The 27590-nt window shown below is 41.3% G+C and overlaps 1 protein-coding gene across 1 annotated transcript in view; it reads right to left on the minus strand.

The window, feature by feature from the left end:
* The window catches only part of Polr2b (RNA polymerase II subunit B), a 43873-nt gene that overhangs the window by 10233 nt on the left and 6050 nt on the right, over window positions 1–27590 (minus strand). Inside the window, exons 3-18 of the mRNA XM_038317528.1 lie at window positions 26032–26182; window positions 21302–21414; window positions 20986–21205; window positions 20331–20489; window positions 18276–18440; window positions 15874–16070; window positions 15629–15748; window positions 15031–15217; window positions 10810–10953; window positions 9930–10069; window positions 9719–9830; window positions 6217–6371; window positions 4668–4866; window positions 3846–4014; window positions 1483–1579; window positions 466–560 (exon numbers count right to left, since the gene is read on the minus strand). Coding sequence (XP_038173456.1) covers window positions 466–560; window positions 1483–1579; window positions 3846–4014; window positions 4668–4866; window positions 6217–6371; window positions 9719–9830; window positions 9930–10069; window positions 10810–10953; window positions 15031–15217; window positions 15629–15748; window positions 15874–16070; window positions 18276–18440; window positions 20331–20489; window positions 20986–21205; window positions 21302–21414; window positions 26032–26182 — 2423 coding nt within the window. The remainder of the gene's footprint in view (window positions 1–465; window positions 561–1482; window positions 1580–3845; window positions 4015–4667; window positions 4867–6216; window positions 6372–9718; window positions 9831–9929; window positions 10070–10809; window positions 10954–15030; window positions 15218–15628; window positions 15749–15873; window positions 16071–18275; window positions 18441–20330; window positions 20490–20985; window positions 21206–21301; window positions 21415–26031; window positions 26183–27590) is intronic.

A 27590-nucleotide genomic window follows, 5' to 3' on the forward strand; every position in this document is an offset into this window, starting at 1 on the left:
AATTGAACCCGGGTCCTCTGGAAGAGCAGTCAGTGCTCTTAACCACTGAGCCATTTCTCCAGCCCCCCAGAGTACCTTTTAAACACCTTGGGAGCAAGAAGAAACAAGAACCGCTAGATAGCTTTTCACCATTTCTAAATGTTTAGCAATATTTAGCTGGTAAATCCCACAAGCCTACACCACAGTTCAGGAGACACTGAGGAACAGGAACAAACAGCAAAGAGAGACACAGATGGAGGCATAGCCCTAAACCACACAGCCTCTCCTGCTTTCCTAAACTGTCTTCCCCACAGACTGTAGGGAGGAAATATCTGAAGCAAGAATGCTCTGACGCCTGAGCTCTAAGAGAAGCGCAGGATACTCACTCCCGCATTACAGAGGGACGGTAGCACAGCTAGCAACACTGCACAGGTGTTTACAGCAAATCAACTGTAAGCACCACAGTTTGATGTCGGTGTCTCTTACCCTGGCAAGTTTCACGGGTCGGCTTCTCAAACACTTCTTCTTGATCAAATCCTTTTTTAGACTCCTGTTCTTTGTATGATCGGTAGAAAACAGACCTAAAAACAAGAGTTCCAAAGGTGATTTCTACTTTCTTTTAATAAGAGGGCTTAGATTACAGCAACAGTATTTGGCTTAACTGATATTTGGGAGACAATTTGAACCAAAGAGCAGGGACAAAAGTCACTATGTACTAGGGTCAAGGTTCACTTCTAAATGGGCTTCCATGGAGCATCTACTGACAACTGCAAACACCTGTCACCGCAGGGAGCTCAGGAGGGACTCGGGTGGGTCCAGCTCCCAGCGGCAGAGGTCCTCTCTCATCACAGGACTGAGCAATGCCCAGCCCAGGTCTGCTCAGGTATCTCCGCTGAGACGTTTTTATATGAAGCCATAAATGTCCACACTTTAGTCCTAGTGCTAGCCTATAAAATTACACAGGGGGAAACTTTTCTCTTCTAAATTCCCTGTGTTTCAAGCAACCTTCGTATGCTACATATTTAAGATGAATCTTTGCATCAGTAAAACAGAGAAAACTAGGAAGCCAAAGGTGGTGGGGCACTTTGTAATCCCAATACTCAGAAGACAGAGGCAGAAGGATTGCCATGACGTCAAAGCCAGCCTGGACTACATAGTGAGTTCAAGGCCAGCCTGAACTATACAGTGAACAAACAACCACAACTGTATAGGGAACAAACAAACAAGAATATAAGAAAAATGCACCATAATTTTATCAGTTATTTTGGAATTCTAAGGTTTATTTTTATGCAAATATATATTTGCTTACAACAGAAAAACATTTAAAATATCACATCTGAAAACAAAGAGACACAAGAACCGCTGTCTGGAGCTGTGTGCCACCAGCCAGGTCTTCTGCCTTTGGATCAGAACAGTCAAGCCCACTCTCTAAAAACTGCTTTAAAAAAATCTTATCACTATATCACTATATCTGAGTTTCCACAAATTTTACCAAAAGCTGACCTGAAAAAGCCTCGATCCACAGCTGAACGATTCATGATAACGGAGTCTTCTTGATTATAGCCCGTGTATGAAGCAATAGCCACAATTGAGTTGATTCCTGCAGTACATGGAATAACACACATTAAGGGACCATCTGGGTGACAGGGAAATCCATCCTTTATTTGAAATCCATTTTCTTCAATCATATTTGTCACAAACACCTGGATGTTTCTATCATGGAAATTGTCGATGTCTATTCCTTCCTGAACCTCTGCTAGTGAAACTGTCACTCCCAGTGACTCCATCCTTACCATCAGTAGTTCTACATCTAAGTCAGAGTGCTTCCCCGATCCTCACAGAAACTCTGAGCCTTACACAAAACAAGTATTATTCTCATGGATCAAAGGTATGTACGTACGACTCTAAAGTGTATAAGCAACTAACTCAAGCCTGAGACCCTTGTCTCCTAATTTCTAGTTGCTGTTGTTTTTTTGATTGTTTGTTTTTTGTTTTTCGAGACAGGGTGTCTCTGTAGCTTTGGAGCCTGTCCTGGCACTAGCTCTTGTAGACCAGGCTGGCCTCGAACTCCCAGAGATCCACCTGCCTCTGCCTCCCAAGTGCTAGGATTAAAGATGTATGCCACCACTGCCCAGCTCTAAATTCTAGTTTTAAATATGAAACTGGTCTTACCCTGCTGATCTCTCCTACTTCACCACAGAGTGCTGCGGTCTTTCCAGCCACAATTAATTCTTAGTACACTCAGGGGGAGGCTGAGGCAGGAGGATCACTGAAATTCAGGAATTTGAGAACAGCCTGCATAACATAAGACCATCTATCCCATCTTTAAAGAGTATAGGGAAGGAGGAGAGGGGGAGAGGGAAGGAAAGAGTAGGGAGAGGAGAAGGAAGAGAACAGGAAAAAGAAGGAAGGTGAGCACATGGCTCAAGATAAGGCACGTGCTGTGCAAGCCCAGCAACCCGCGTCTGATCCTGGGACCTATGTAAAAGGGGAGGAGCTGACCCCACAAAACTCCCCTATAGTCTACACTCATGGCATGATGTGGCCCCCACACACAGTATAAGTAACAAGAGACTGATACTGTATAAAGAATTAAGAAGCCAGGAATGGTGGCCCATAGTTGTAGTCCCAGCACTCAGAAGGCGTAAGTAGGAAAATCAGCCTATGCTACATAGTGAGCCAGCCTGGCCTACAAGAGACTTTTCTAGAAAAGAAAGAGAAAAGTGTTAACACAGCGAAGTAAATTAAAGTACTAGAAAGTGTTGAAACTGAGGAAAACACCAGACTTCATAGGACCATGGACCAAAGAATTAATACTGTGGAAATGGCCACCCTACCAAGGAAACCTACACAGTCATTGCCTTACCAGCAAAATTCCCAGGGGCATCCTTCACAGACCCAGGAAAAGCAATGTCATCATTCATTTGAAAGAACAAAAGACCCCAAACAGACAGAGCAATCCAGAGCATAAGAAGTACTGCCTGATTTCAAGGTATACTGCACAGCCAAAGTAACAGAAGCAGCAAAAACTCAGACACACAGATCACTGGTTCTGTTTGTTTTTTAAAACAGAGTTCGCTTTATAAACCTGACTAACCTGGTACTCAATCTGTAAACCAGGCTGGCCTCAAACTGCATGAGATGTGCATGCCTCTGCTTCCCAACTGTTTGACTGATGTCCAGCTAACAACCATCTGTAATTCCCGTACCAGGGACCTGACCCTTCTTCCTGCCTCTGTGGATACTGCATGCATGTGGTGCACAGACATACATGCAGGCAAGACAGTCACACACATAAAGTAAGTAAATCTTCAAATGATTCAAAGACCTCAACAAAAGTTCCTCAAACTCAGAAACTGTTTCAGGGGAATGTGGGGAGTACATTTATCATATCAGCACAGGACGACTTTCTGAATAGGATTCCGATCACTCAGGAAATATGGCCAATAATTCCCTGGAAAGGGAACTGCCAATCAAACGAAGAAATGAAGCAGCCTACAGAGAGAGGGACAATCTTTGCAGCTACACACTCCACAGAGGATTAGACTCTAATCTAAAACAACTAAACATTAAGAAGAGAAGCTAAGCAGAGTTCTTAAAGAAAGAAATATGATAGCTAATAAACTTTTTTTTTCCCAAGAAGGGTTTCTCTGTGTAGTTTTGGGTGTTCTGGAACTCGCTCTGTAGACCAGACTGGCCTCGAACTCAAAGAGACCCACCTGCCTCTGCCTCTCGAGTGCTGGGATTACAGGCGTGCGCCACCACTACCCAGCTATGATATGAAATCTTAATCTTCCCAAACACTTGCCCTTCAAGTGTCTTGAGCACGAAAAAAAACCTTTAAAACCAGAGCAAACGGAACACACCTGCTGGCAGCTCTCTAAAGCGCAGATATTCCATAGAACGTGTAGTCACGAGTGGTTTCTGGGGATAATAGAGGACATGGGCCAAGGTGTCCATCCGAACATGGAAGTTGGTGATATAAACTCCCATAGCCTGCTTGCCCATAGCAGACTGGTATGTGTTTCTAGGAGACTAATGGTAGAAACAAACAAACAAACAAAAAAAGACAATGAGAATTTAATAATAACAAAAAATAATAAATCAGAAAAATAATTGGTTAAAAAGTTTCTGACTTTATTTTTCCTCAAAGACAGATAAGAACCACTTATGCCTCAACAAAACAAGAGCAAGCACCTGTGGTCTGAGTGGGAAATGCCCCACTCTCAGGCATTGAACACTTGGTTCCCAAGCACCTGTGGTCTGGTTGGGAAATGCCCCACTCTCAGGCATTGAACACTTGGTTCCCAGGAGATGGTGCTCTTTGGGGAAGTTCAGCTTTGAGAGGAATCACTGGGAACCGGCTCTGACATTTCAAAGCCACATGCTATGTCCACATTGTGCTCTAATCCACACTTTTGGATAAGGATGTGAGCTCTCACGTTCCTGTTCCTCTGCCTCTGCTCCTCCAACAAGGACTATTTTGCTCTCTAAAAGCAGAACCCAAAATAAACTCTTCCTTAAGCTGCCTTTGGTCATGGGATTTTAGCACAAGAACAGAAAAGCAGCTAATACACATGTCAACTGCTGACTCTGTAGGAACTCGCACCTTCAGCAAGATTTCACATGAATTCCTACACTTATTACTTCCCCAATTCCTTGCAAATCAGGACAGGAGCACGACCAACCTGGTTATGATCGGGAAAAGGAATAATAGATGCACAGACGCCGAGAATCATTGACGGGTGAATCTCACAGTGGGTGTACGTGGAGCAATAAGCTACTTCTTTCTCTTGTAAGTCATCTGGAGTCATTGCAAGCATCACGGTTTCTTCTTCCAGGGTATCAATATATTCTACCACCCCACTGGCCACCAGATCCTGCCAGCTAAAAACAATTCACTCATTTCCTGAAACACTTTAAAACAAAGTCTACTAATTAAAAACTACTCCTACTTGTGTTTGTACTAATACGAGAAAAATTCAAACAGAGATATATGTTAGCGACAAAAAAAAAAAAAAAGACTACATAACACCACGCACAGTTAAACTGTACCTGTTTACTTTGTTTTTAAAAGACCTGTACTTGAGCAGTGGGGTGGGAAGTAAACAATACAGAGAATGAGGTCTGGTGGAATATATATCCACCCCATTACTCCTATGTGTGTGTGAAAAGGACATTATAAAAAACTATGGCAAAACTGGTAAGTATAAATTGAGAGTGTTCACTTTTTTAACTATGCATGTTATTTTACAATATATGACTTATAATACTATTAAAAGTAAAATTTGAAAGAAGGTTTATCTTTTTATTACATTTCTTATTTATGAAAGAAATGGTGGCTTACTATCTACACTCCCTGTCAGGGTAAAAATAAAATGGCACTGTTCCCTGAGGGGCTGCAGAGGGCAGTGGGCCACGAGGGGCAGTGGATCCCAGGAAGGGAGGGGGTCGCATGGCCGATGAGAGACCTCAGTGGGGTAGCCAGTCCCACGAGGAACCTCAGCTGTGGTGGGTGAGAGACAGAGACAGGCAGGCCATGCAGAGAAAGTGGGTATTTATTTAGTGGGATATGGAAGGAAAGGGGAAAGGGGAAAAGGAGGAGGAGCAGAGAGGGAGACGGAGACAGAGAGAGAGAGGAGAGAGAGAAAGAGAGAGAGAGAGAGAGAGAGAGAGAGAGAGAGAGAGAGAGAGAGAGAGAGAGAGAAAGGAGGGGGAAGGGAAGAAGTGGGGAAAGGGAGAGAGGCAGAGCTGCCTTAGGGAGAGAAAGAGAGACAAAAAGGAAGACTCAGGCTAGAAGTTGAAGATCAGCTTGCCTGGACAGGGGGAGGGAGTGGGCAGGGCTTGTCTCTTAAAGGGACAGGACAGATCACTACACTCCCCATACTCAGGAAGTTGAGGCAGAACGATCAAAATTCACAATGTGTTCCAGGTCAGCCTGGCCTATATAGCAAGAATGTTCCCCCCAAAAATATATTATTCACATGTACTATGTTCTGCATTACACAAGTTATATCTCATTAAATTTTAACATATCAAAATGTTTTCACACCAACTCAAATCCAGTAGTCCACTGTACAATAACAAAACTTAGAAAATGAGCACAGCTGCTGATGGTAAAGCCTCTCCTAGAGCACGAAAGTACTGTGAACTGGGCACTGACAGTGGCTGTGCAACCTCGGGATCAAACTAAAGAGCACTCAACTGCCTACTTTTCATCTCACTCCATAAACTTACCTGTAGTTGTTATATTCTCTCTCTTTCAACTGGTCAATGTGTCTCTTCTTCAAAAGCAGTTTTTGTTTTTCCACAATCAGAAGTGGTCTACAGATACGGCCTGCATCTGTATAGATCCGAATCTCCCGTTCTCGAATATCTCTAATCATAGAAACCTAGATATAAAGACAAAACAATCTCATGAACTTTCACTTCTTACTATGATTACAGCTCAGCAAAAAATACAACTACCTGGGCCCAGTGGGTTCGCCTATAACACATCACTCAGGAAGCTGAGTCGGGAGGCTCACTTGCTCCTAGAAGTCTAACACCAGCATGGGTAAATGAGTAAGACTCCATCTCCAAAATAAGAGTTGGAAAGGCTGCTCAGCAATTAAGATCACTTGCTGCTATTGGAGAAGACAAAATGGTGACTGACAACCATCTGTCATTCCAGGTCTAAAGGATCTTGCGCCCCATCTGGCCTCCACAGGCACCAGGCACACATGTGGAGCACATACATACATGAAGGCAAACATTCATTCATACTTGTAAAATAAAAGTGCTGAGTGTAACAGGTCTTTCTTTTACATCACTAGCTCTTTCTTTGGTACCGTAACTCTGATTTCCTCCAAGTTGGACTGGCAAATCCTCCAGCCTCAGAGTCTTTCCCAGAGCTCCTATCTCTGCCCTGAAGTTCTGGCTATCCTCTTCCTGCCTAGTTATTGGTCATTCAGCTCTTAATTAAAATAATCAGAACATGCCTTAGGCAGGTGGGGAAGGACATGGCACATCTTCACACAGCATACAAAAAGATTATCTGTGGAGGCCAAAGGTCAGAGTTTGGGACTTGATTCTAGTTTATTCTAGGTTACTGTACTTCTACATCAAAGCAAGCTCCCACCTAGTTGTAAATCAAAGAGTTCTGCTCTCTCAAGGCTATAGTCAACAGGTGTGGCTAGCTGCCCAGACCATGTGTTCCTGGAATAGGAAGTAGTTGGTTCTGGCCTAAAACAAAAGTCTAAGGATCCAACTAAGTTCTAGTTCCCTTTATGAAAATAACTTGGGATTCCACCCAGTGGTTTGCCTACAGAGTGTTTGGTCTAGGGTATGAGTCTAGGTTGTAGCCTGTGACTTCCAACTGGTATGTTAATGCAGTCTTTTGTTTTACTCCTACCTCTTGGGGTCAGGAGTATATTAAACTGTTGAAAAGTTAAACACAGGCGAATTTTCAGTATTCACTGAAAAAAATCCCTCCCGATACTATTCTATATGTTTCTGCGTTTTATTATTTTCATTCGCGTCTTCATATTCTTTACTATATTTCTAAATTCCCACACCTCCATTCTGGAGAAAGGTATTTTGTCGAGGTTGCCCCCCTACCCCCGACAATTATCCCAACAGCTGAGGACACACACAGCTTCACAGCTAAGAGATGGAGAGCTTGCCTCAGCTGTGTGAGGCCCTAGGTTTGCTCTTCAACGCTATACATGCAAAAGAAAAAATTTAGTAATAGAAGTAAAATAAATAAAACTACTAAACAAGTATCAAACAGAATAGATAATTCTTCATTACCACTGATAATTTAAGTTTTAAAAAGCCATAATTATAAAACTCATGAGTAAAAAAAATTATATAACCCTAATTATTCAGCTGAATAAATCTGGAAGGGTATGCAAGTCGGTGTAAAATGACATATATAAAAATTTCTTCTTTTAGTTTACTTGTTTTTTTGTTTGTTTTGTTCTTATTGTTATGATTACAGCCACAAAGCGATGGCTGGCACTTCCGGGTTCCAGGGCCACACAAGTGCAGACAAGCACTCAGTCAAAATACTTCACCACCCCAGCATGCATGAGCTCAGTCATCTGCATATGACGCAGCTGCAGTTACATAAGCCCATGAGCTCCATCATCTGCGCTAGGCAGCCTTTAAAAGCAGCAGAACAGCCATCTTCAAACTCTCTTTCTGCACACCGACTTCCCCAGGCCTGTTCATCTGTCTCCTCTAATAAACTCGTAAATGAGTTTGTTGCATGCTTCGTTCTCCCTAGCGTGAAGTAATTTCACTTACACTAGAGATTGAGCCTACGGCCTGGAATATGCTAGGCAAATGCTCTGCCAATGAGCTACAGTCTCAACCCTTATTTCAGTACTTTACTCATTACATGTATTTCCAAAGAACTCTTTATACAGAGCAGGCTGGCCTTAAACAGAGATCCTCTGCCTTCAGAACACCTGGATTAAAGGCAGGCACACCATAACCCAGCTGCTACTGCTCTGTGTTAACCACATTTTCCCATTTATTCCAAAGCCTGACTTCCATACCTAGCAGACAAATGGCTTAAAATCCACCCAGAGAGTTTGAGTATTTGAAATATGAGTATTCTGAATTGAAATATGCTACAAGAATAAATTTTACAGACTCAAAAGATACTAATATATTTTAAAATACAAAACATTACACTAGCAATTTTAGGGCAACATTTTGGATATATATCAGTCAAATAAAACAGTGTTAAAATGATTTCATTTATTTCAGCTTTACTTTTTTAATGTAACTAATGAAAAATTTTAATTGTGTATGTGGCTCAAACTGTATTTCTACTGGATGGTGCTAGTCTATACTCTCAAGAAAATATAAAATATTTTGAGAAAATATGCAATATAAGATTTATGAATTATTAATAGCACTATAGAAATTGAAGTGCTTATATGTAAAGAAGTCAAAAAACAAACTCTATTTCCCGTAAATCAGCTAACTCTAACATATAATCTTAGAAGTCAAAAGCAGATGGTGGTGGCACGCACCTTTAATCCCAGCACTCAGGAGGCAGAGGCAGACAGATCTACAGGGCTAGTTCTAGGACAGTCAGGACTACACAGAGGAACCCTATCTAGCAAAAACAAAAATCAGTGACTAGAATAAGTTAACTGCCCAAAAGTTAATTGAAAACTGGGTCATATTCCCCATAAAATTACTATTAAAAAAGTGAAAGCAAGACCAATGTGCGGTAAAAGTGCTTACTCCAAAGTCTAATGACCTGGTTCAGTCCCCAGAACTCAGTTGACAAACGAGAAAACTGACAGCACAGTTGTTCTCAGACTTCCATATGCACTCCAAGGTACATACCCTCATGTGTACATGCACACACACAAGACAGATAAATGACAGAGAGAGAAAGAGAGAGACAGACAGACAGACGAGCTTTTCTTTAAAATAAAGATAATAAGTCTTTAAAATAAAGATAATAAAAGGCACGCAATGTCTTAACATCAGCCTAAAGTATCAGCCTACAAATAATGACAACCACGGAAGTCCAGTTCAGGGGAGTTGCCAATAAGAGAGTGTTCACTGATCCTGTGTCATCTCTACAGATCTATACAGCACACCCTTTTAGTTAGTTACAAACTCACTTCAAACCGGAGACATAGCTCAGTGGAAGAGCACTTGCCTATATTAAGCAAGGCCATGGGTTCAATTGTCAATCAACACTGTAAAAAGAGAAAATGGAGATTCTTACTTCAGATACAATGATGTCCATCTGACGCCGTAACTTCCTCAGAGTGTTCATGAGCTGTTCAGGATCTTTATGGATTCCAACCCAGCAGCCATTAACAAAAATCTTAGTTGCACTAAATAAAAAAGCAAAAGCACTCTATATTTAGCAGTTCTGTACTAAGTACAACTTAACAATTAGCAGCAGTTTAAAGAAAAAACTCATCTATACACACTCAGCAATAGCTGCAGGAGAAATTTCTTCTAAATTTTCCATGCTCCATTCTTCTAAGAATTCCAAAATTGGAGAAGGTTGAGATCCAACTGAAATATAAGCCATCAGGGCTAAATTCTTCACAAGTCCCACAGCATGGCCCTAAGGAATAAGCCACATAACGATTAACATCAGTTTTAAATGCCTATACAAACTGTTTCTACAAACATTTTACTTTCAATTTGGCTTCATGTATACACTTAATTTTCTAAGAAAAAGATTACAAAAAATCTTGATTTTTAAATCATGATGCGTAATGAAATAAAAAATTTCTTGAGATGATTATGACATTCAATTAATTTTAAAAAATGTTTCTTACCATGCATCAATTACACATTTCATTATGACATCTTCATACATATAAAAGATCTACATTTTTTAAAGATCTTTATTTTTAATTCAGGGTTGGAGGTGCGCACAAGTTTGAGGCCCACATAGCCAGAAGAGAATGTAGGTAGGGTCACCTGGTGATTAAGTAGCAGGCAGCTGTGAGCTGCCCAACATGGGTGCTAGGAACCAGATTCGAATCCTCTGCACATGCAGTGCGAGCTCTTAGTCTCCGAGCCGTCTCTCCGGCCACTGCAGTGTGTTCTGACCGTACTCAACCCCGTTCCTTCTCTCTTGCCTTCTTCTCACTACTAATCCCCTCCTCTTTCCAACAAGAAAATGACTTGCCTTTTTGTTTTGGGTGCCCAATGAGCTCCATCGGGGCGGCTTACAGACCCGTGTGACCACGTGCACTTTACCTGTGGCTACACCACTAAAGAAATGTCTCCCTGTTGCCATCAGCTACTGTCTTCCTCAGCAAACTTTTAAACTGAGCATTAACCATAATGAATTACCTCTGGGGTCTCAGCAGGACACACCATTCCCCACAAGGTATTATGCAACTGTCTTGGCTTCGCTAGCTTGCCATCTCTACCAATCGGAGAATTTAACCGACGCAGATGAGAAAGAGTAGATGCAAAAGTCAGGCGGTTCAATACCTAGAAAACAAAGGAGCAAATCTTTAAAATCTGAGTAAACCCATAATCAAACTGTCACAGTGAGGCAAAATTCTTTTTTTATTTTTTCGAGATAGGGATTCGCTGTGTATCTTTGAAGCCTGTCCTGAAATTAGCTCTTGTAGACCAGGCTAACCTCGAACTCATAGAGATCCGCCTACCTCTGCTTCCCCAGTGTTGGGATTGAAGGCGTGTGCCACCACCATCCAACAAAATTCTATTTTTTATAATCCACTGAGTATCTTTGTCTTTAATCTTTTCTTGGATGATCTTGTTTATATCTATAACTTAAATACTCTTCATTTTAGCAGTGAGAGCATACATGTGACACCAAGTTCTAGGCACCCACATCACAGGGCTCAACCTATAACCCTAGCACCAGAGAACCTGGCCCTATCTTCCGACCTCCACAGAAACTTACACACAAATAAAAATAAAATTTTAATTTTTTTAAAGCTACTTTCTCAATATTTCTCAGAATTTACTCTATCAATACAAAACTGCTGTAATCCAGGCCCCAATTATTTCTCACCAAGTCTACTGAACAATCTTCCTGCTACCTGTTGACATAAAACCAACCCTGAAAATATACCCAGAAGACAAAAATGATGTCACCCCACACACCCACCCCAGCTGTGATGGGGGACTCTCATTGGTTAATAAAGAAACTGCCTTGGCTTTTTGATAGGGCAGGATTTAGATAGGTGGAGTAGACAGAACAGAATGCTGGGAAGAAGGGAAGTTAGTCAGATGCCATGCCTCTCCTCAGTGAGACAGACGCCATGGAGCCACACCAGGTCAGACATGCTGAATCTTTCCCGGTAAGACACCACCTTGTGGTGCTACACACATTACTAAAGATGGGTTAAAGCAAGATGTGAGAATTAGCTAATAAGAGGCTGAAACTAATGGGCCAGGCAGTGTTTAAATGAATACAGTTTGTGTGTTGTTATTTCGGGTTTTAAGCTAGCCGTGCGGAAGCCAGGCAGGACAAAAGCAGGCCTGCCCGCAGCTCCATCAACACAGCTGTTCTCCACTTACCTCTCCAACAGGCTTTCCTAACCTTCCACTTGATTTTAAAGTCCTGAGCTGCTATAGCTCCCCATATACACCACACTCTTTGGTGCCTCTTCCTTTTACTTAGGATGTTAAGAAGCTTTTCTACAGCTTCTCTGTGAGCTGTTATTTCTGACATCCTCATTTCTCAATGTGCTTTAGCACTGAGCTCAGGTGTTACCTCCCAAAACAGCCTTTCCAAAACCTCTCAGGCTCAATAAATGTCTTTTGTCAGCATTCCCAGAGTATGTAACTTGCTGCAATTCTTATAGAGCCTTTTTTTTTTTTTTTTTTTTTTTTTGGTTTTTCGAGACAGGGTTTCTTTATGGCTTTGGAGCCTGTCCTGGAACTAGCTCTGTAGACCAAGCTGGTCTCGAACTCACAGAGATCCGCCTGCCTCTGCCTCCCGAGTGCTGGGATTAAAGGCGTGCGCCACCATCGCCCGGCCTAGAGCCTTCTTTTAATTATATCTATTGGCAACTGCAGACAGTAAACTGCTCTTTGAATCTTTAAGGGGCTGGAACCTGGCCCATCACAGGGCCAATGGCAGTTCACTCAGCTGGATTCAACATGGAGCATTCACTACACACTAACTCATGCTCTCTAAAGGGCAGCAAATGCACGAATCTGTTTCCTCAGTAGATGCTGATGACCTCCTCCAGGGCTAGGGTAGTATCTAATTCATGCTGTGAACCCAGAACTAAAAGTACACTAAATAAATCCTTACTGAATGGAAAGCAACTACAGACTATACTTAGCCATCAGCAGCCTCGTAAAGTAGGTCTTAAATTTGGAATCTGAATGCCAAATCACTCAGGTAACACTGATACAGGCTAGTCTTAAGAATTATGAAAATATGATCCCCGCAAGAGGGAGACAGAGGCAGGGTGGATCTCTATGAGTTCGAGGCCAGCCTAGTCTACAAGAGCTAGTTCCAGGACAGGCTCCAAAGCTACAGAGAAACTGTCTCAAAAAAACAAAACAGGACAAAACAAAACAAAGTTATGAAAATACGTAAACTAGGCCGTGGTGCACACCTGTTGTAACCCAGCACTTGGGAGCAGACACAAGAGCAATTCTAAATTCAAGGCCAGCCCAGCCTAGTAGGGAGATCTTATCTCCAAAAACTAATTCTACAAAAGCTAAATGCCCAAAGAGTATCTACAAAGCTTTTCTACGTGAGCCAGTGGGTAAATGGCAAGCACCTTCCACGTGGTTAAAGATGCCCACACACTGTCATTTGACCACCACACATGCATTGTGGTGTGTGCATCCCCCTATTTAAAATATAATTTTAAAAGAACTTATATCCTAGAGGATATAGCTCATTTGGTAGTGTATTTAGCTAGCATGCCATCTACCTCTGGATTCAATCTCCAGTACCTTATAAAGGGGACACAGTGCTACATACTGGTAGTCAAAGCACTTGAAAGATAAAGGCAAAAGGATGAGAAATTCAAGGTCACCTTTAACTACATAAGTTTGAAGACAGCCTGAGATATATGAACCCTATCTCAATTTAAAAAAAAAAAAAAAAAAAACCTTTAAATCAGTAGCTTTCCCCCACTACTGTACCTGCAAACAGGTACTATATTCATTATACATGCAACTGATTATAGAAATGAGGGCTGGGATATGTGAAGCTCAGCGGTGAACTCTTGCCTAGCACGTACCCTAGGTTCAAACTCCACTATCTCCAAAAATATACACGTATATATAAATTTGGGTCTGGAAAGATGGCTCAGCACTTAAGAGCATGCACCCATCTTGCAGAGGACCTGGGTTCCATTCCTAGCACTTACATGGTGGCTCACACCACCTTCTCTTCAATGCCCTCTCCTGGATTCAGTAAGCCGCCACATAACGTGGTACTCAGGGACTCACACGCATATACACATGTAAATAAATAAAAGCCAGACAGTGGTGGCACACACCTTTCATCCCAGCACTGGGGAGGCAGAAGCAGATGAATCTCTGAGTTCAAGGCTAGCCTGGTATACAGAGCAAGTCCCAGGACAGTCGTGACTAGAGAAACCTTGTCTTGGAGGGAAAAGAAAAGAAAAAAAACATGTTTTTTAAGGAACACAGAAATAGTGGAATATAGGGAGTCTCACTCTGTAACATAAGCCAGCCTCAAACTTGAAGCTTGCTTCCAGCTTCCAGAGCATAAGTATGAGTGGCCAAAGCAACTGTAAGAAATACATTTTCAAATAAATAAAGGGCAAGTCTAGAAATTTTCTGGGTTAGTTTCTAAAAAGCTTTTGAGACAAAAATTTTGCTGGCACGAGCTGCAACCCCAGGATTCTGGAGGGTAAGGGGAGAGGAATGCTAGCTTGAGGCCACCTGGGCAGTCTATCAAGACCCTGTTATGTTTCCTGCCCTATCAAAAAGCTACTGGTTTCAGACTTTCCCAAATCACAAACTGATGTGGGATGTCCTTTTGTATATATGTTGCTTTCACTGGTTGATAAATAAAGCTGTTTCAGCCAATGGCTCAGCAGAGCAAAGCCAGGTAAGAAATCTGAACAGATATATAGAGAGAAAGTAGGTGGAGTCAAAGAGACACAATGTAGCTGCCAAAGGAAAAAAAAACTGGAACTTTACCAGTACACACAGCCTTGTGGTAAAATATAAAATAATAGAAATGGGTTAATTTAAGATGTAAAAGTTATTTAATAAGAAGCCTGAGCAAATAGACCAAACAGTGTTGTGAATAATACAGTTCCTGTGTGATTACTCAGGTCTGGGCAGCCAGGAAATGAACGTTCAGTCTCCATTTATAACAAACAACTATTCTGGTTTACTATCTTGAGTTTCTAAGTTTCAAGCCAAACAATTAACTCTCTAATGATGATGGGTAATTTAAGAGAAAATTTGTCTCATTATTCAAAAACCCCTAATGAATTTTACCAAGGGAAAAAAAATCACTTATGTTCAATGAAATGAAAACCTGCCATCCCTTAAGTCTTTCCCATGAATGCACAGGTACAGTGGCCACCTCACCTGGGACACTCCAGCTCTGGCTTGATGAGCTTTCTTCTGGTCCCCCCAGTTCCCAGTGGCTAAAGAGTATTTTAGTCCATCAGATATGATCCGTGTTTTAATTGCCAACTCCAAGTTAAAGTCCTTTCCACGATCAATAAACTTCTGTGCATAGATTCGTACTTCTTTTAGCAAATTCTTAAACATTCTATCAAATAAGATGGTGTTATTGTAAACATGGAAAAGTCCACAAAACATATATTTTCAACAGAGACAACACCCATAAAAAGGTCATAGGGTAAGTTGTTACACTCATTTTAGGTTTATATATCCTATATACACATGTAGTAGAGAAACCAAGTAAGATGAAGTGCTTAAAGAAAAAGTCTTTAGTGAGGCAATGATCAAAAAAGGCCAAAATATTCTGATCTAGGCATCTGAGGAAATGAGTCAGTTAATAAAAGTATCTATGAAAGCAAGGACTGAGTTTAAACCCGCAGGACCCATGTGCATACTAGCAGACCATAGGAGCCACTCTGGGACACTAAGAAGACCCACCTATAATAAACGAAGTAATGAATCCTCTCTACTTAAGCAACGTCATTCTGTAATTCCTTACCCTCTAAACAAAAATGCGAGCAGAGGCCCAGCAAGATCCAATCTTTTGTTTCCATAGTGATCTCTGTCATCCAGTTCTCTTCTACCCAAAGCTGCCAGAAGTAACCTGTGAACCATATACCTAGAAAAGAAAATGAAAACACTTGGGTTTTGGATTTTCTTGACATATCTCAAAATACAAGTTATAACATCCTTAGCTTTAATTGTAACTTAGAAAAGATCTTCAAACAGTAAAATTTAACTTACCCCAAGAAATAGGCTTTTTTGGTCTCACAGAAATCACTAACACCGACATGAGGCAGCATTTCTTTCTGTAAGACTTCTTTAGCATATTTAATTCTTTTCTCCTTAGTAACACCAGGCTTTGCCCCTCTTGAACCAATGAAGTTTAAGGCAACATTCTGTTCTTGGATGACAAATGCTTCGTCGAGAGATGGTTTAACCTACCAAATAGTTTACAGTAAATTTTTCCCAGATTTATAGTTTTACATTGTGTGACTTTATTAACATGTGAAATAACTCTAAAACCTACTGTTAGAAAATCAAGGAATCACAACATTTCAGACCTGAAAGGTTCCTCCGAGATTCAGATGTATCTGTCAAAACCCACCCAGTGTAAGCGATTCACTTCAAAATATAGAAGTAATTCCACTAACTTAAAAGTAGTATGTTTGCTTTTTATATTTTAATGACCAATGATTTAAAACCAAAACCAAAAATTAGACATTTCAAATATATTTAGAGAAGTTTCCTGGTTCAATTAAAATTTGCAGAGCTACAGAGCACTTTTGAGTGCTTGTAGGAAGAAATATTTAAAATCTTAATGAAGTCACTCACTGTATCGAAAAGGAGACTATTTAACACTGCACTAGTGAACAGACCTATATTCCATTTCTGTCACTATCTATAGCCTCTGAGCAATCAAGCCAATAGTTTCTCCATCTAGGAAAGGGTTAAATAACATAATTCTTGATAGGGTGTAACTCACGGTCTGAGGGCTTGCCTAGCATGTAAGGACCTAGGTTTAATCTCCAACTCCCCCACACCCGCTCTACCCCACTGGGGGAAAAAAACTTTTTCCTGGAGCTGGAGAGATGGGTCAGCAGTTAAGAGCACTGGCTGCTCTTCCAGAGGACCCGGATTCAATTCCCAGCACCCACATTGCAGCTCACACCTGTCTGTGACTGCAGTTCCATTGCTTCTAACAGCCTCACACAGACAAAATAGCAGGCAGAACACCAGTGCATATAAAATAAAAATAAATTATTAAATTTTACTCCTGAGTTCTATTCCAATTTTACAGTTCTCAATTGCCAACTGTACACAATAGTGAGCATAAGAAAGCTGGGGTGGCACTGAGCCGCTTGGCATCCGTAATTACCCTCAGTCTGTATCTTATACATCTAGAAATGCTTTCTCTCATTCATACACAGTAGCTCTAAACACACAAATCCTAAGTGTGGCACCAAAGGTCAGAAAAAAGCCACATAAACTGACTGGTCAAGAAGGCCAGACATGCTGGCCAAGTCTGCAGTCCTAGTCCTGAAGAGGCAGAGTCAAGAAGACTACCAGGCTGGTGTACATAGTGAGAGATCTAGGCCAACCCGGGCTAAAAACTGAGACCCTGCATCAAACAAAAAATAAAAAAATAAATATCCCACAAGTTATTATTTTTTAAAAGAAATTGATACCACTGCTATTACAAAATTATTTGGTTAAGGTTAATGGGATTGGGTTTTAAAAGATATAACAATTAAAATGTACTTTCAGAAGATTAAAACTTACACATTCTTAGTGATTCTAAGATTCATAGGCCTGTAAAAACAGCCTATACTTCCTATGAACTAATAGAACAGACAATAATTTTCAAAAGCCAATATACTTAGAGCAAGTCAGTTCTTTTACTTAACTGACTTCTGCCCCATCTGCTGGCCCTAATACCGCTATTATTACTATGGTGTGTGTGATGTGTGCTGTGGGGGCTGGGGACTACTCTGCGGAGCTGACTGCCTCCATCCACCCTTATGTGTGTTCTGGGCAGTGAACTGAAGTTGTCTGCCTTGTATAGTAAGAGTCTTTATCTGCTGAGCCACCTTGCCAACTTATTTTTTAATTCCTTGATTTTAATAATCATACTGTGTTGGGCATGGTGGTGCACACCTTTAATCCCAGCACTTGTGAGGCAGAGGCAGGTGGATCTCTGAGAGTTCGAGGCCAGCCTGGTCTACAAAGTGAGTTCCAGGACAGCCAGGGCTGTTATACAGAGAAACCGTCTCATGAAACAAAACAAAACAAAACAAAACAAAAAAAAAACTACACTATGATTATATCAATGACTGTCCTGCTTCCTAGAAATAAACATTGAACTCAACACGCTTGACATCTACAACTTATTCCCAAATGGTCTGGAAAAGAAGACAGAGAAAATGTGACAAACCCAGATGGATATGAGTAAAGAAGGTTCTAGCACTATTCTTACAATTTCCAAGAACTGTTAGCAGAGACTCAGGCCGGGCGGAGCTTTCCTACTGTAAACGACTGGTGTCTGACAGGTGAGTTGCCCTAAGAGCATGTCTGCTGCTTTAGGGTTGCAATCATCGGCATCTAAGCTTCTTACAAACAGGAACCATGCACCTGCTTCTCCTTACCATTTCCATCATCTCTGGATCTTCAAAGTCATAAATGATATGTTCTAAAATATCTCTATCAGACACAAAGCCCAATGCTCTGAACACGATTATGATGGGAACTTCCTGTTTGATGTATGGCAGAGTGGCCACGATGCGCTGGCCAATAGCACTCTTCTTCGCACCCTAGAAAAGAAAAGAAATGATATCAGAATGTGAACATACAAGAGCTCAGAGAAACACAAAAGAGCAAATGGCCCATTTAGTATATATGTTATATATTTCAAAAGAAGCATGTCTTTTCATTGTCCTAAAGCTTCTTTCCAAAAACACTGAAACAGGTTTATTAATTGTTTTTGTTTTTTTTGAGACAGGATCTCACTATGTAGCCCAACTTGCCTAGAACTCACAATGATCTGCCAGCCTGTGCCTCTGGAGTGCTGAGATTAAGGATGTGCACCAACACACCCAGCAGGTTTACTAATTTATGAATGACCTGGTCTCTTAACGCTAAGAGAACTTCCATTCTCCACTATCCACTTGCCAAAATTCTCCAAGAACGATCAAATACCATATTTCGAAATGACCTTTGGCTGCCAAAGAATAAAAAGTCTGTTATCTTGCCATTCCTGTCCACAGTAAGAGGGGAATAAAAAGCAGATTGCGAGGGACACTAAAGAAATGCCACAGAGCACTTGCTGTTCCTGCAAAGGCCCCACCCAGGCTCAGGTGCCAGCATCCACATGGCAACTCACAACCAACCATCTTCAACCTCAGTTCTAAGTGATCTACCAATACACTCTTCTGATCTCTGGGAATACTAGGAATATACACGGTGTATATACACACACAACAGGCAAAGCATTTACGTCATAAAATAAACAGATAAACCTTAAAAAGAAATAGATTGGGGGTATTGGCCATTGTATGGGTGTCTAATCCCAGCACTCAGAGGCAGAGGGGGGCAGAGCCTGTGAGTCCCTGAACTACCAGGGCTGCAGAAATCCTTTCGCAAAATAGATTAGACTAAAAAGAAAAAGTATGAAAAGACAAATATGGGAAAAGCAGCACAGAATGAAAAGCAACCCTCCCACTTCGGAACTCCTTCGGAACTGAAAGCTTACTCCACCCCCACGGTCACCCAGGAACAAGTGCTTAGACATTTATTTCACTCAAGTCTTCGTCGTCATCTCTCCAGCTGCTACCTGGGGGTTTCTACTGGACATCTGACGTTCCATTCAATCACTTATTTTACCATCATCAAGATGGGTCAGACGGTAGAGACATTTGCCACACTAGCCTGGAGACCTGAGTTCAATAATCAGAATCCACAAAAAAGATGAAAAAAAGATTTAAAAAAATTAAGTTAGTGTGTGTGTGCCTACATGAAGTCTGTGAGCTGCATGCATATCTGGTGTCCAGGGAGGCCAGAAGAGGGCACTGGGTCTCCTGGAACTGGGGTTAGAGATGGTTGAGATCTGCCGTGTGGGTACTGGGAGAGCAGCTAGCACTCTCACCTGATAAGTCATTCTTCAGTCACTAAGACAAACTTGAAGGTATTTATCCTGTATGTGTGCATGATGATGTGGCAGGGGATGCACGTGTGTGTCACAGTGTGTGTGTGGTGGCCAGAGGACAGCTTTGTGGAGCCGGCTCTCTTTTCATCTTTCATCTTCGGCCTCTTCAAGCAACCGAAGTCACATGCACATATCCACATACAGACACACACACATACTTAATTAGAAATAAATAACTCCAGCACAGTGGCATACACCTTTTAAGTCCCACACTTCAGAGCCAGAAGCAGATCTCTGTAAGTTCAAGGCTAGCCTCGTTTTTCATAGTGAGTTCCAGGACAACTGAGTTACATAGTGAGACCCTGGCTCAAAAAAAAAAAATCTTAGAGAAAATAGTCTAGTAAATTATAGAACAAGAAGAAAGACAGAGCTAGGGGTGTAGCTCAGTGATAGAGCACTTGCCTAGAGTGTACAAGGCCCTAGGTTCAATCCTTAGCATGAAAATAAATAAGCGCAAAAGAACAAACCCAAACATCACATATCCCAGGCCATACCGTACCTGTCCTCCTCGTGCCAGCATGCTAACCCATATAGTACTGGTGGGTCGGGAAGAATTCTCCAGACATGATCGACACTCTCCCGTATAGGCGTATTTGGAATCCTTTTTGGCAAACACATACACTGTGTTTGTTGCCATTTTCTCTTGAGCTATCAGAACCTATAGACAGAGTAAGAAAGTTACAGTTGAGAACCCAAAAGGTCATCGTTGAAGTGGCAAGAAGAAAAAGCTGCACAGTTACTTAATTGGTCACACAGGCTCCACTTGATAGGAATATACACGCTCCAACAACTGGGCACAACAGATTCCCAGTGCAAACGATGCACGACATAAAGCTTCAGTTACATGGGCTCAGCTGTCACGCCTTAAATCACCATATCTGTAGGAATGTGTGCTTTTCCTTTTCTCTTTGTGAAGGGGTGTGTGTGTGTGTGTGTACAGGTACCCGTGGAGGTCCAATCCCCTGGAAGTGGACTTACAGGTGATTATGCCACTCTATATGGTGGTGCTGGGAACTAAACTCTGATCCTCTGCAAGACTAGCACGTGCTCTTACCCTGTGAACAGTCTCTACTCTGAGAATGTCCACCCTTTAATTTAACTGTAATAATTTAACTGCTAACCATCTTTTTTAAAGAGTTTTTGAGCACCACTACCTTTTCTGATCCATTAATAATGAAGTAGCCCCCAGGATCCAAAGGACACTCGTTCAGCTCACACAGGTCTCGGTCTGTCAAGCCATTCAGCAGGCAGTAGGTCGAGCGCAGCATAATTGGGATTTTCCCTATGAAGGTTTTCTGGTGCTGAGTCTGCAGCTGCTCTTCACCTTCTTTAATGACTGTCTTTGTTATGTCAACATAAAGCGGAGCCGAGTACCTTCAAAATAAAAGTGGGTCAGAGGTGGCTGTAAGTTAAGGTGCATTTTCTGAACTTTACTCAATATCAGGTGCTAACAAAGAAAATCTCTCTTACGTGAGATTTCTTAGTCTGGCTTCATTCGGCATCATTGGTGAAGGGGCACCGTCTCTTTCCCAATGAGTAGGTTTGGAGAGATAAATTTGTTCAAATTTCAGTAAATATCTTGGCTGAAATTAAACAAAAAGCATAAAAAGAAGAAATAATTTTCCCCATAGAAGTTTTGAAGGTCAGGTTCTTAGTGTATGTCTTAAAGGTCAAAGTGGGAAAGTCGGTAGGAAAATCAGGAGTTTAAAAACATACTGGGATACATAGCAAGATCCTGTCTCGAAACACACATTCAAAGTTTTACTGACTCCATTTTAGCTGACATTAGCATTTTAAGTAGAAGCAACTCTACAAACTGACAAAAGTTAATCAATTTTACTAACATAAGGATACTCTAAAGTTAAAAACCACATTACAGTGATGTGTTTTGTCCTTTTTTGTTATGATTTATTTTTATGCTAGTAATAGTGGCACACACCTTTAATCCCAGCACTCAGGAAGCAGGAGTAGGCAGATCTCTATGAGTCTGAAGCCAGTCTGGTCTACAAAGAAAGTTCCAGGACAACCAGGGCGCGCACGCTCGCGCTCTCTCTCTCTCTCTCTCTCTCTCTCTCTCTCTCTCTCTCTCTCTCTATATATATATATATATATATATATATATATATAAAATATATTCTATATATATATACACATACACACACACCTGCCTTTAAAAGAAATAAACAAAAATTTAAAAATTCTATTTATGTATATGTGTATACTGTGCCACCTATGTAAGTACCTAAGGCAGTCAGAAGAGGGTATGAGACACTCAACAGGAACCAAACTCAGGTCATTCATCTCTCTGGCCCACAGGCTGTTCTCTTACACCTGACTGCTTCCTTAAAGAAGACAAAGAAGCCTTTTTCATAGGGAATGGGGGTTGAGACAGGCTCTCATTTAGCTCAAATGTCCTCACTATCTATCTTGACCACATATCCAAGGCTGGCTTTCAGGCCCTGATCCTCGTGCCTGCTCCCCACATGCTGGAGAGCTCAGGCATACCTGACCATGTCTGGCTCAGACTTCATCCACCACAAGTGAAGGAAGACTGCGTACGGCATCCTCTCTAAATTTATTTTTAAGAAAATCAAAAACGGATTCTGACCCCACTGAGGCATTCTACTTATGCTTTACTTCCTAGAAAAGGAACCCCAGAATTTTCTCCTGTGTCTGCTTCTTCAGGGAACTTGATGCCAGCTGAGTATATCAGTACAATGAAACCAAACTGAAGAAATGGTCACAAATTATTCTGCTATTTTTATAGATCTTAGTGCTACTCAAATCTGGGCTAACAACTCCACATTTATTTTTCCTGCCTGTACAAATACACAATGATTTTTCCAGGTAAGAAATCAATGATTTCAAATTCACCAATGTAACATTTCATCACGACAGTTAGAAACTGGTCTATGTAGGACTTTGGCACCTGGAATTTGCCTTTCTTTTCAGCCCTGTTGATGCTCTTGAAAACATCAGCCAGAACACTTACGTGTAACATGATGGCAGTGTGCAAGTGCAGAAAGTTAATACAAATCACAACCGATTTTATTAATGATCTCCACACTTTCACATACACTTCCCTTGGTGATGATGGAAAGTATAACAACAAACAAACAAATAAATAAGATAAATTCATTTAGAATGAGGTTTCCTTAACCAGCAGGACATTAGAAGGGAGAAAAAAGGACCCTGACTTTTCAATTAGACCTGGTAAAAATCTTGGGGGCTGGAGAGATGGCTCACAGGTTAAGAGTACTGGATGATCTTCCAGAGGTGCTGAGTTCAATTCCCTGCACTGACATGGTGGCTCACAGCCATCCACAATGAGATCTGGTGCTCTCTTCTAGCCTGCAGGCAGAACACTATATAATAAACATTTTTTTAAAAAAAAAAAATTCTATAAAAACAACTTCCAATCTGACTAACTACAGCCTGTGAACCAAGGAGAAGTGCCCCTCCACTCCGCATCTCCACCATCACCCTAGGCATCTGCTAGGCCATGGCTACTCCAGGGTTCACCTGTCTCCAGACCCTTCCCACTTCAAGATAACATCATTTTTAGTGACCTTTCTTTTTTTTTTTTTTTAATGTATACAATGTTCCGTCTGTGTGTATGCCTGAAGGCCAGAACAGGGCACCAGACCCCATTACAGATGGTTGTGAGCCACCATGTGGTTGCTGGGAATTGAACTCAGGACCTTTGGAAGAGCAGGCAATGCTCTTAACCACTGAGCCATCTCTCCAGTATGCTACACATTCCTTTGGCAATCCTTCAGCAATTTCTCCAGAGCCTTTGATGATCTGGCTGCATCCTACCTAAGACCTCTCAAAACCAGATACATCAAATTTCATAGGCTGCTTACTATGGGGTCCACCCAATTCTCAAGCTAAGTACACCAACAGTCTTATGAAAACACCTAAGGAAGGGTCGGAGAGATGGCTCAGAGGTTAAGAGGACAAGCTGTTCTTTCCGAGGTCCTGAGTTCAATTCCCAGCAACCATATGGTGGCTCACAACCCTCTTGTAATGAGACCTGGTACCCTCCTCTGGCCTACAGGCATACATGCAGACAGAATACTATATACATAATAAATAAATAAATCTAGAAAGAAAGAAAGAAAGAAAGAAAGAAAGAAAGAAAGAAAGAAAGAAAGAAAGAAAGAAAGAAAGAAAACACCTAAGCCATCTTTTCTGAGAAGTTACTGATGCCTTCATTGTCAACTCAAGTTCCCATATTTTCCACTCAGTCAAGCTTTAGAAATGGCTTTTTCCAGCCAAGCGGTGGTGGCACATGCCTTTAATCCCAGCACTCGAGTCAAAGGCAGGCAGATCTGCGTGAGTTCAAGGCCAGCCTGGTCTACAAGAGCTACCTCCAGGACAGGTTCCAAAGCTACAGAGAAACCCTGTCTTGAAAAACCATTAAAAAACTTTTTCCTACAGTACTTGTCATACTGGCACTTAGACCTTACACACAGATCATGAAGAGAAGATGGCCTGAGGATTTAAAAAGGTACATTATGGTAAATTCTGTGCAGCAGCTCCAGCTAGAATAGAGTAACAGTCCAGCACCTGGTGCTATACATAGAGAAAAGGGGCCTGACTGCTAGAAATCATAATCTTTCTTTCTCTAGCTCTTCCAGAGACTGTCCCTACTTCGTGCAGTTTTACAGTTTCCCTGTCTCTCAGAGCCCAACATGCTCCTGCAGCTGCCTCTCTGCTGCTCTCCAACTGCTGATGGTCAGTCATTATGCTAGACTTCTTTAAAGCCTTTTTTAAGGGGCTAGAGAAATGGCTCAGCAGTTAGAATACTGGCTGCTCTTCCAGAGGACCAGAGCTCAATTCTCAGCACCCACACGGCAGCTCACAGCTGTCTGTAACTCCAGTTCCAGGGGATCCGACACCCTCACACAGATACACATTCAGGCAAAACACCAACGTACATTTTAAAAAATGGTGTGGGAGGGCCTTCTGTCTATGTGTTGCTTTTATTGGTTAATGAATAAAGAAACTGGCTTGGCCTATAGCAATGCAGAACTTAGGCAGGGAAAACTAAACTGAATGCTGCAAGAAGGGAGGCAGAGTCAAGAGAAGCCATGGAGCTGCTGCCGGAGACAAGATGAAACTTTACTGGTAGGCCACGACCTCATGGTGATGCACAGATTAATGGAGATGGGTTAAATTAGGATGTAAGAGTTAGCCAATAAGAAGTTAGAGCTAATGGGCCAAGCAATGATTTAAATAATATAGTTTCTGTGTGGTTATTTCAGGACTGAGCAGCCAGGAACTAGCAGCCTTCTTACTACAAAAAAATAATGAATTAAAAAAAAACCCACAGACTTATTTAAAAAAAAGAAAACTAAAATTATACCATTGCTGTGATATATATATATTATATAATATATATATAATTCAAAACTGTGTATGTATAAATAAAAAATTATAAGTGAAAAAATTAAACCAGCTATATGCCTGAGTAATTTTTCTTTTTGATCTCATATTATAATCATGTATTCCACACAATAAACAAAAATCAAGTGTCTGGGCATGGTGGCACATCTGTTATTCCACTACTCAAGAAGAAATCTCAGTCTAGATGATCATGAGTTCAAGGTCAACCCTAGTGATAAAGAGACAATTTGTCCTAAATACACAAACCAATGAGAAACAAATTTTTCTTTTACAACATTAGACTGCAGATCAGAAGAGCAGATGTGGATCATCTAAACAACATAACTATTTCCAGCTCACGGCTTTCAGGTGTTCATACTGAGTGCCCTCTTCCCAGCTACTGAAGATTCACTGAGGGTGTGGAGGTGACTGCCTGTAAATCCCAGCTACTAGGAGGAAGACTTAGGCAGGAAAATATAGAGTTCAAAGCCAAGCTGGCTACAAAGCCCATTCAAGGCTAGCCTGGGCAACTTACCAAGACCTTGCCAAGAAATAACAACTAAAAAGGAAGGAATAAAGCTCAGGGTAATCTTTACCTAGCTGCACAAAGCCTGACGGTCCGTCCTAATTCCAAAAGATACATGCTATCTGAAGGGAGATTAAGGCTTTAGATCCAGAGCTGAGGGGAGGTGTTGTACACACACTGCAAACGCTACTGAGTGAGAGGACTGGTATTGGACTAGCTGGTACTGGACTGAGACCCAGGTCAATACTTTTCTTCATCCGCAGCATGAACACAACCTTCTTACCGGCTCTTCAACTTCTCCACTGGCGTGCTGAGCTTCAGCCTGTAGGTCAATCGGTGGTGCATCTTCCACAATTCTTTGAACAGACATCTGAATAAACTCATCAAAGGAATCCAGCTGTTGTCTAACCAAGCCTTTTTCATCAAAATAAGAACTAGAAAAATATTAAGTCCAAATCAGTTGCAACTCAATTTGTTTTCTAGCATATTTTTCCATCTTCATTTAATCCACATATTTTCTTTTTTTAATATTTATTTATTTATACAGTATTCTGTCTGCTTATATGCCTGCAGGCCAGAAGAGGGCACCAGATCTCATTACAGATGGTTGTGAGCCACCATGTGGTTGCTGGGAATTGAACTCAGGACCTTTGGAAGAGCAGGCAGTGCTCTTAACCGCTGAGCCATCTCTCCAGCACCTAATCCACATATTTTCCAAACTTCATTTAATCCAATTCAACAAATACTCAATGAAATGCCAACCAATCTATGACACTCATTGCATAAAGCCAGGGGTATTTACTATGTTTTGTACAGGAAAAAGATGGGCAAAATAACTAAAGTACAACAAAAGAACTATAAGGCAGCTTCAATCTGCAAACAACTTCAAACTCTACAGCATTCCCCATTGCCATCTTACACACAGTGTGACTACCAGTGTGGTGATCAAACTGGTAAGTGTGTGGCTTCCAAATATGACATGGTCTTATTTTATCATCTACTTGCTTTTGCATGAACATTCTTCCTGTGGCTACTTGAGCTCAATCACACTTAGAAATGGGTAAGAATTTGGATTAAAATTCAATCTTGATGTGTGACTTTACTCATTTACAATAATTTAAAAACACTTGTTTTTAATGATGTTTTTGTGATGTTAGATTAACATCACAAATAATACAGTAAATGCACCTAATATAGTGCGCCTGCCAAAGAACCCATCCAGCACAACTACAAGGAAAGTCAGACAAACCACATCCCACAAGTACTATGCAAAGTAACAGACCTGAGTTCTTATTTTAAGAAAAGACATGCTGAGAAACTGTTTCAGATTGAAGGAGGCAGATAAATAAACCTTGAAACAAAACGTTTGGGGCTGAAGAGATGGTTCAGCAGTTAAGAGTCCATATTTCTGGTGCGAGAAACACAGCTCCCTGGTAAAGAATAGGTGGTTCTTCCGTAGGAGCCAAGTTCAACACCCACACAGTGGCTCACAGTCATCTCTAACTCCAGTTCCAGGGAATCTCATGCCCTCTTATGGCCTCCATGAGCAGCTGCATACATGGTGCACATAAACTCACATAGGCATATAAACACACACAAAAAATAAAACTGAAAATCTAAAAACAAACCAAGTATGATGATACACGTCTTTAATCCCAGCACTCAGAAGGCAAATGCAGGTGAATCTCTGTGAATTCAAGGCCAGCCTGGTCTACAGAGTGAGTTCCAGGACAGTGAGGGCTATATAGAGAAACCCTGTCTTGGAAAACCAAAAATTAAAAAAAAAAAGAACTATAAACAAACAACAACAAAATGTGCAACACTCAGAACTGAGGCAGCAAG

This window comes from Arvicola amphibius, chromosome 1 (genome assembly GCF_903992535.2).
Source record: "Arvicola amphibius chromosome 1, mArvAmp1.2, whole genome shotgun sequence".
In the NCBI taxonomy this organism is placed as follows: Eukaryota; Metazoa; Chordata; class Mammalia; order Rodentia; family Cricetidae; genus Arvicola; species Arvicola amphibius.